The sequence below is a fragment of the Spinacia oleracea genome, chromosome 1 (genome assembly GCF_020520425.1).
Source record: "Spinacia oleracea cultivar Varoflay chromosome 1, BTI_SOV_V1, whole genome shotgun sequence".
NCBI classification, from domain to species: domain Eukaryota; kingdom Viridiplantae; phylum Streptophyta; class Magnoliopsida; order Caryophyllales; family Amaranthaceae; genus Spinacia; species Spinacia oleracea.
In genome coordinates, this window is record NC_079487.1 from 9,474,649 (window position 1) to 9,484,186 (window position 9,538).

Genomic DNA, 9,538 nt, shown 5'->3' on the forward strand with positions numbered 1-9,538 from the left:
GTTGATTTGGGCTTGAATCAACCTTTGGCAACCGACTGAATGAGGAAGATGAAGTTTCTTGAAGAGGAAATTGAACAGATGAGAGAGAGTATTGAAGAGAAAGTGGCGTGATGGAATTGAAAATTGTGGTCCAATATTTTAAACGGCGTCGTGGTCACCCGTTTTTCTCTCCATTTTCATTGGTTAAACCAGGTACATTGTTTAACCCAAAGCAAATAACAACGTGACACGTGTAATTTTAACTAAGGGTCTAACCTTTTGACCAAAGGGGATCTTTTACATTGGTGGGTTAGTTTTGACCAGAAATTACTTTATAGGTCCCAAACGGTGAAAATAAAAAATTTAGATCTCAAACGGTGAAAAAATGAAAAGGTTACCAAATTTGTGCTTAACTCCAATAAAAACAATTGAAAAACTAGAATAACATTTTCCTTGTTAAATGATTAAGAAAATGCATTAGGAGTTCACTTGGTAGAAAGGGTCTCTCAATATTTTTCTTTTTTCCTTAACTTTATATGAGTAATAATTTATGTGGGCCAACGGTGTAGCTATACCCAAAACGGCCCAATTCTAACGGTTCAACTCCAATAAAATTCAATAAAAACGCTCCCTCAGATAGTCAGATCCAATACATTTCAAAAAGTCAAATAAATACAAAACTTTCTTTTTTTTGCTTTTTTTTTTGCCCAAAAACATTTCAAATCTTTCTTTCAACGGCTACTTTTCACACTTTCCCCCCTTTCTCTCTCCTCCGAACTCTTCACATCTCTGTCTTCTTCATCTTCTGCTTCAGTTTTCTCTCTCCAGAAAGTTGCAGAGAGTAGCAATCAATCAATAATGAAGCATTTCATGCTCCCAAAATCACCTTCTCCATTATCGGAGCTTTCCACTCCACCAAACCCTAACCCTAACCCTAATTCACAGAAGTCGAAATCATCCAGTCATCTTCGCAAGCAGAAATGCCCTCCTAGAGACAAAGAAAACTCGGATCCTTCCGATGTGATTACCGGAAAACCTTCGCCGGCGGGGAAGTTGAAGAGTCCTCTTCCGCCGCGACCACCTTCTTCTAATCCTCTGAAGCGCAAGCTCAGTAACGATGCTATTTTGGATGTCGTTGTTGGAGGACCTTCCACTTCTTCGTCTATTGATTCTGGGGTTAAGGTGAGCTTATGGATTGTTCTTGGATAATTTTTTTTGTTTTGTGTTTTTGTGCAATTCTAGCGTGTTCTTGTTTAGGGTTTACTGGAGTACAAATTTGATTGAAGTTTTAGTTTGCTTTTTGTGCATAAATAATGGGGAAGTAAGAATTTTTATAACTAATGATTGAATAATCTTTGAGTGTGTTTTATTTTTTATCATTGTGTTTCTTGGAAATTTTTGGGGGGTTTTGTGAAGTTCATAGTTTGTAAATGTCCAAATTCGGCAAGTTTATAGTTTGTGTATAAAAATGTAAGCAAATGTTAAAGTGGTTCGTAAATTAAGTATTTGAGACCAAAGTCAGAGTATCGTTTTCGCTCTACTTATCACTTCTTCTTGCGTAATTGAAAACTCAATTCTGTTATGGAGTAATAATTTATGCGATCGCCTAACTTTAAGAAGAAAATGGAGTGTTCCTTGCTTTGAACATTTGAGACCAAAGCCACTGATTCAGGCTTCCCTTGTCCCTTGTATGTTCAAGTATATTTGCCGAATTGCCGAAGATTGGATGTAAAATTGCTCTTGCTGTCTGTTATTAAACTGGTAGTTTGTTGCATTAATTTAAGGTGGTAGTGCGAATGAGGCCATTAAACAAGGACGAGCGAGATGGGGAAATGATAGTTAAGAAAATCTCAAACGATTCTTTGATAATCAATGACCATACCTTCACGTTTGACTCTGTGGCTGATATGGAGGCAACCCAGGCAAGTTTGAGTTTTATTATTTTTCATTCTAAAATCTAAATACAAGATGTGTGTGAATGGAAAACTCATTTTTTTTTAAACCTTGTCTCTTTCAGCTAGACATTTTCCAGCATGTAGGAGCTCCTCTTGTTGAGAACTGTCTTGCTGGGTTCAACAGTTCTGTGTTTGCTTATGGACAGGTAATTTCAAAACTCAATCTTCACTAAAAGTTTAATGATGCCAATGTTCTAATCATATGGTATTTAATTTGTCTGGTTAGACGGGCAGTGGAAAAACGTATACAATGTGGGGACCTTCCAATGCTTTGCTGGAAGACAACCTAGCAAATGAACAACAGGGTTTAACACCTCGTGTTTTCGAACGGCTTTTTGCTAGGATAAATGAGGTTAATATTCATATCCCTTATTCTTACCAAAATTTTTTAGGAGAATTATCATAAAATAGTGTTTGTTCTCTTTGTTTTATGGTGTTCCAGGAACAAGTTAAGCATGCAGGAAAACAACTTACGTATCAGTGTCGTTGTTCTTTTCTTGAGGTAGAGTACTGTGCCTTCTCTAACTTCTCTTATTAGATAACTATATGCAACTCATTTTATTTCTGCAATGCAGATTTACAATGAACAAATTACTGATCTGTTGGATCCAAGTCAGAAGAATCTTCAGGTTTGAGGCATTGCTTTAATGGATTATGCTGTACAGGTGGTGAACTAGTCTGGTCATCATGGACTTTCTTTCTAACTTTGTTCTCAGATAAGGGAAGATGTCAAATCGGGAGTTTATGTGGAAAATCTGACAGAAGAGTGTGTATCAACAGCTAAGGATGTGATTCGGCTTTTGTTGAAGGTTTGAATGTCCTCTACCTCTAAAATATTCTTAAGTAGTCCCTTTAAGTATCAAATGCATTCGCACATTATGATATTCATGACAAAACATGCCGAAATAAGGACTACTTACTACTTAGCTTTCAAAGAATTAACAAATTTCTAGCTTAGTCGTCTTATATACACTTGTCTCATTCATCAGATAACCCCATGCAGCAAGTTCTTGCCAATGTCAAATTTGTTAAGTGGCCTGTAGTATGTTTAACATCAGTTTTCTGGAGAGTGGACATTCTCACTCTTGGCAATTAATCAGCACCTTGGATAATATTTGGAATGGTATGCTTAAAATGTTCATAAACACGTTACTTAAATAAAACCTTATTTAATCCAAGAAGATTAATTTGTGAGGAAAAGCTCGTCTAAGAGATCTATCTCAACATGTGGATGATCCCATCTTTGAGTAATACATTATGTTTCTTGTTCTTGTGATACTGTCTAAGAATTCTGTCTAAAATGGAATAAAAGATGTGCAGTTTAAATACATATTTTCTATTTGCAATTGTTTTGCTGCCATTTGACCTTCTAAAACTTTTTCCACGTGTTATACTTATTTGTGAGCCATCCAGATTACACATATTTGAAAAAAATATCCCGAATGGGTTCTGATTGTGTTCAATATGTTTTTCAACGAGTTTGAAGCTCTTTGCATGTTTCAGCATCTGTATGTATAAAACCTGTTCATCTCAAATGTGCAGGGACTGTCACACCGTAGAACAGGGGCAACAAGTATAAATGCAGAAAGTTCACGTTCACATAGTGTTTTCACTTGTTCGGTTGAATCACAATGCAAGGTACTTCTACCCTCTTTAATATATTGGACAATTTGTTATTTGAACAGTCAGTAATATGCCTAGTTCAAATTATTCTGCGGAAGTATAGGCTAGCCATACTTGAAAAGGCCACAGGAAGACCATTCTCACCTCCTTCATGGCCGAAGCTATGCTTTCTCCCACTCCATATGGACCTGTTATAGCATTCTATGAAATCGAAAATGGGGGTTCCTGAAAAGCTGAAGGTAGCTAATAACCAACTGTCACTAGACGGGGTTTTGCAGTTAGCACTATACCAAAATAGGAAATGAACGAGATACTTATGCCAATTATGGGCATAATTAGCTGGTCTTTTCAGCTGTAGAGCCTTTAAGAAATGGGGGAAGGCTAGATATCACCACATTAAAAGAAAAAAGAAAAGTGGTGGTGTGTTTAATTATGTAATGCAAGGCTGTTTCCAGTATCTTTCATGGACATACTGATACTAATATGAAGTTTTAATGTTGTAGAGCATGTCTGATGGCCTGAGTAGTTTAAAGACAAGTAAAATAAATTTAGTTGATCTTGCCGGGTCAGAAAGGCAAAAGTTAACTGGTGCAGCTGGAGAGCGGCTGAAAGAAGCAGGCAATATCAACCGATCCCTTTCACAGTTGGGGTATGTTATTCAGTTTCATTTAGTTCTCTTAGCGATATTTTTAAAATTGAATCTTATTTGGAGCTATTTGGTTCCTCTATTTTCTGTGTATACAAATTGAATCTTATTCGGAGCTAGTTAGGTTGTTGCATACAAAGTACTTCATATTATTTTTTAATGTTGCTGTTGCTGCATGGGTAAAGCTACATCTTCCTCATATGCTAAGTCATTCGCAGGAATTTGATAAATATTCTTGCTGAAATCTCCCAAACTGGAAAGCAAAGGCATATTCCGTATAGAGACTCCAGATTGACATTTTTGCTTCAGGAATCTCTGGGTGGTAATGCAAAAATGGCAATGATTTGTGCTATTTCTCCAGCCCAAAGGTGATGCTATAGTCCTTTATCATTTCCAAAACTTATGCACTTTTTGCCCTTGTCCCATACAATAGTTGCTGATTGTCTACTGATAATTACAGCTGTAAGAGTGAGACATTTAGCACATTGAGGTTTGCACAGCGTGCAAAGGCCATTAAAAACAAGGCTGTTGTTAATGAAGTTATGCAAGAAGATGACGTCAATTTTTTAAGAGAAGTGATAAGGCAACTTAAGGTAGGTTTGTCTAAAATGCCGTAGTAACATGTCATTAGGCGGTGTAGAAAATAACTCGTGCTTGGTTATACGGAACAGGATGAACTACTCCGAATGAAGGCAAATAAAAACCAAAGTGATCCAAAGGCTGCATACGCAAACAGTTGGAATGCACGCAAAAGTTTAAGTCTCCTGAAGCTCAGCCTCAACCACCCAATGGTGTTGCATCATTTAGATGCTGATGGTGATGAGGAGATGGAAATTGATGAGGAGGCTGTTGAGAAACTTTGCAATGTTGTTCGTCAACATTCAAATGGCCTTGAAATTAGCCAACGCAAAGATGGATGTAATGAGAAGCAAAGCTCTGAAGTATCAGATGTGAGTATGGAAGAGGGAATTTCAGAAATAGATGATAATGATATCATTGTAGATGGAGGAGCAATCCAGTCTGCCGAGGGAAATGACGCCATAAAGATAGAAGAGAAGGTTGTGAGTGAATCGCCATGCAAGCTAATTGAGGATGGTTCTACATTCTTGGTGTCTTCATCAGATATAGTGGATGCTGAGGCCACAAATAATCCTTCAAATGGCTCCCTGGATGTTTCCCCTATTCTGCCATCTCCCCCTCCGAGTGTTTCCCCAAGAATGGTTAGCAGTAGTAGGAAGAGTCTAAGAACTTCATCAATGCTAACTGCGTCTCAGAAAGACATAGAAGGCTTTGGAGTAGGTAAGAATGATGCTCATGCATCATTGGCGAAATCTTTTCAAAGGAACTCCCAGCTTGCCCTGGCTATTATCTCAGGCAATACTGCACGTAGCACTTCTGAACATTTGGCAGCTAGCGTTCATCATGGTCTTGAGATCATTGATAATCAGGGGAAGAGTTCTGCTTTCAGGAAATCAACATTCCGGTTGTCTTTCAAGCCTACAGAACTGAAGTCGATATTACCTATTGAGAAAGTTGATGTAGGTATTCAAACTCTACCAGACTCTATTGAGATGCCAGTAATAGATGGCATGAGCTACCTATGTAGTAATTGCAAGAACAAGTCTATTCACGGAGATGTAAAAGAAGTGAATGACCCCTCAAATCTTCAGTTGGTTCCTGTGGATAGGTCAGTGGAAAAGCCCAAGAATCATGTTCCGAAGGTATGTCTCTTTTACTTGTGGCTTGTCGTTTCTTCTATGACATCTATTGAACGTGGGCATAATGATACAACTGCAACAGGCTGTAGAGAAAGTTCTGGCTGGAGCGATTAGGAGAGAAATGGCGCTTGAGGACTTCTGTGGCAAGCAAACTTATGAGATTGCACAACTAAATCGTCTGGCAAGTTCAATCGAAATTTCCTCATGGCTACTTCAGCCTTGTTTAACTTTAATTAAATTGCTGACTATATGACCACTATTGTACAGGTTCAGCAGTACAAACATGAAAGGGAATGCAATGCAATTATAAGTCAAATGCGAGAGGATAAAATAATTCGCCTTGAGAACCTTATGGATGGTGTGTTACCTACTGAGGACTTCATGGAAGAAGAATTCATATCTGTTCGCAGAGAACATGAGGTATGTTGTTCTTTTTTTATTGTATATTTTGCAATATGAACATTGCTTGGTGCTTTACTGACCTTTTTCTTTGGAAATAACCTTGCCATCTATAGCTACTCAAGGAGAAATATGAAAACCATCCCGAGGTCTTGGAAACCAAAATTGAGTTAAGAAGAGTTCAGGAAGAGTTGGAGAGATTGCGAAGCTTCTTTGATATGGGCGAGAAGGATATCCTAGTGGAGGAAATTCATGATTTAAGGAGCCAGCTTCAATATTATACAGATAGTTCACCCATGGCTGCTAGGCAACGCAAGTCTCTTTTGAAGTTGACTTACCCCTGTGAACAGAGTTCATCTCAACCACTGGACCCAACACCAGAATCAACTAAGGACAATGCTTTCGAACAGGAAAGGATTCGGTGGACCGAGGTGGAAAGTCAATGGATATCTCTAGCAGAAGAGCTAAAAATGGAACTTGAATCTAGTCGTTATCAAACTGAAGAGCTTGGGCGAGAACTAGAGTCAGAAAGGAAGTGCTCAGAGGAGCTAAAAGAAGCCCTGCAGTTGGCAATGGAGGGTCAAGCACGTATGCTAGAACAGCATGCAGACCTTGAGGAGAGACATATTCAAATGCTTGCAAGGCGTAGACAGATGCAAGAAGGAATAGACGATGTTAAGAAAGCAGCTGCCAAAGCCGGGGTCAGAGGGGCAGAGTCAAAGTTTATCAATGCCCTTGCAGCAGAGGTTTCAGCATTGAAAGTTGAAAGAGATAGGGAGAGGCGGTATTTCAGGGATGAAAACAAAATGCTTCAATCTCAACTAAGAGACACCGCAGAAGCTCTGCAGGCTGCCGGAGAATTACTTGTACGCCTGAAAGAAGGTGAAGAAGCAGTAGCTGCTGCCGAGGTCAGTTAAAACGTGTCTTATTCTTTTGTGCTGTCTGGTCGTCTTCCTCTGTTTCCTTGTTTCTCCCAGTGGTCAACTGGTCATACCTTCAACATTTAAATGATAAAAAGGAGAGACAATGAATACGTTTTTGGTTGGTTAGTTTGACAGAAAACTGATAATTCTTATAAGATTAGGTTCCTTTTTTTTTGCTTGCCTCAACAAAATATCATAAAAACTACACTAGTGCTGATTCAGTTGAATACTCCTGTGATATGTCAATTGGCTTAGCTGCTAGAATCTGTAGAGAATTTTGTATACCCATATAAGATCAGAAAATTGTCTGTGGCTTTAAGGGGGGAAACTAAGTATCAGGAAAAATTAGTTCAGATTAGTGTCAACTAGTTCTTATAAGAGCAGCTTAGAGATTTTAGGTGAATAGAACAAAGCATCAACCTATAAACCCTAAGGTTTATTTATTAAACCCACAAAAACATGAAGTCTGTTATTGCCACTCTCTTCATAAACTGTTACCATCAAGGCATCAACCATCCAATTCTCAACCTCTTTGGCACCAACAGTTTGGAACTGAAATTTTATGAAGAAAAAAGATATTATGGGGTGGACAAAAGGTACTGATTTACCAAGGACATTTGCATGAGACCTCACTTGAAAATTACATATAAATCAATTAACCTTGCCACCATTGTTTCAACTTTCGCAACAAGTGAGTCATCTATCAAAACCTCACGATCCACCAAAAATTCAAAAGGAGCAATGTAGTGCTATCTTGCTTAAAGAACCCGAAGTGATTGTGGAGAGATTTGTTGAGAAAGATAAAAAGGTGTGGAAGAAAAGGTTCCCAAGTATGTTGCTCCACTTACGTACCAAATGACCCTGTGAGGGTGCTGCTTTTTAGTTTTATACTTTCCGAGTTACCATATTAAGCAATGCATGGAAACAGATGCTGGGTTGGCATTGTCACAATGATCCACTGTATTATCCCCACGTTTGATTTGGCATGTTCATAGGTTTAATAACTTGACTGGATAACTTGAGGGGATAACTTGACTGGATAACTTAACATGACTTGTAGTGCAAAACAGAATCCTTGGCATTGATTAATCACACTCTTGTTGTCTGTTGTTAGTTCTCTGCTTAAAATTCGATTTAAGGTTATGCTAAGATTTTACACTACAAAAATTTTCAGAGGCGTGCAGCTGTTGCAGAAGAAGAAACTGAGAAGTCTCAGAAGCAGATTGATGAATTAAAGAAAAAGCACGAAACTGAAATTAGTACATTGAATCAAATTATTGCTGACTCCCGTGTACCAAAAGAGCCTTTACAAAAAGAATCATATCATGAATCCAGTGTGGCTAAATTTGATGCTGAGGAGGAACACAGTGCTGGTGATGAGCGGTGGAAAGAAGAGTTTCAGGCATTCTATAACAACGGAGACGATGAGTTGTCATCTAAATTCACAGATCCTTCTTCGTGGTACTCTGGATACGACAGATGCAACATATAGGTAGGAAATTCAGTTGCTTCTCTGTATGTAAAATTTACTAACAGTTTATTTGTTATATATTATTTCGATATAGTGTACCTTGTATTGCTTACCAAGGGATATAGGTTAGAAATCCTCACCATTTGTGAGGCCCAATGTTATTTCTTACCTCTTTTGTAATCCAATGTATTCAAATTGAGTTGCCTCAGTTATAAGATTCAAATTTCTGTAGATCAGTCCTTGTTAATTTCATCTGTTTGTAATTCCTATTATAATAAATGTATTTCTTAACCAGATATTTAAGTATGGGTAAGAGGAGAAAATAAATTGTTCAATTTGGATTGGGATGGTCCCACACATTGGTGTGAATGGTTTGGATTTGGATAGGGCAAAAGGTGAGGAGGGACAAAGGGTCTCAAGGAAGATCTTATGATCAAAGTTTGATGTTTTTTAATTGAAACTTGAATCATTTAAATCCAGATTGTTTCAGTGTCAAGAGTATGGCAGGCAATCTACAAGTGGATTGGTAGATCATGTCCATTTGCTTTTTTGGTTGTGTGGTTGCAGGTAAAACAACAGGGGAAATTATTCAGGTTTACAATTTTTCTACAAATGTTTTTTTATCTAAAAAATGACAATATATTTGAGTAATGGTAAGTCTGGTAACCACAACTAGAGTGGGTGGTACTGGTGGCCGAAGGTGGGTAAGGAAGGTAGAACGGTCGTGATATGCGTTATGTGGACATGGAATTGATTCCTTTTTTTTTTTTTTTCCCTGGTGTTAGCACCCGTTTCACCCTTAGGGCTAATTTGGATTCGGGGCG

General features: G+C 38.1%; 1 protein-coding gene across 1 annotated transcript; it reads left to right on the forward strand.

Moving 5' to 3' along the window:
- The first annotated feature begins 653 nt into the window (after positions 1–653).
- Positions 654–8,945, forward strand: LOC110787852 (kinesin-like protein KIN-12B). Its single transcript, XM_021992492.2, has 16 exons — positions 654–1,161; positions 1,764–1,901; positions 1,997–2,080; positions 2,161–2,286; positions 2,377–2,436; positions 2,510–2,563; positions 2,651–2,743; positions 3,477–3,572; positions 4,061–4,206; positions 4,422–4,571; positions 4,664–4,796; positions 4,875–5,924; positions 6,004–6,102; positions 6,189–6,341; positions 6,437–7,228; positions 8,418–8,945. Exons 1-16 carry the CDS (start codon positions 838–840, stop codon positions 8,733–8,735), a joined length of 3,816 nt encoding a protein of 1,271 aa, XP_021848184.2. The 5' UTR covers positions 654–837; the 3' UTR covers positions 8,736–8,945.
- Positions 8,946–9,538: the final 593 nt, after the last annotated feature.

Bases quoted from the DNA above. Each gene is read 5' to 3' on its own strand.
- LOC110787852 (XM_021992492.2), top strand. From the start codon at position 838: ATGAAGCATTTCATGCTCCCAAAATCACCTTCTCCATTATCGGAGCTT. The intron at 2,437-2,509 runs GTAGAGTACTGT...TCTGCAATGCAG, and splicing joins GTCGTTGTTCTTTTCTTGAG to ATTTACAATGAACAAATTAC. The intron at 3,573-4,060 runs GTACTTCTACCC...TTAATGTTGTAG, and splicing joins CGGTTGAATCACAATGCAAG to AGCATGTCTGATGGCCTGAG.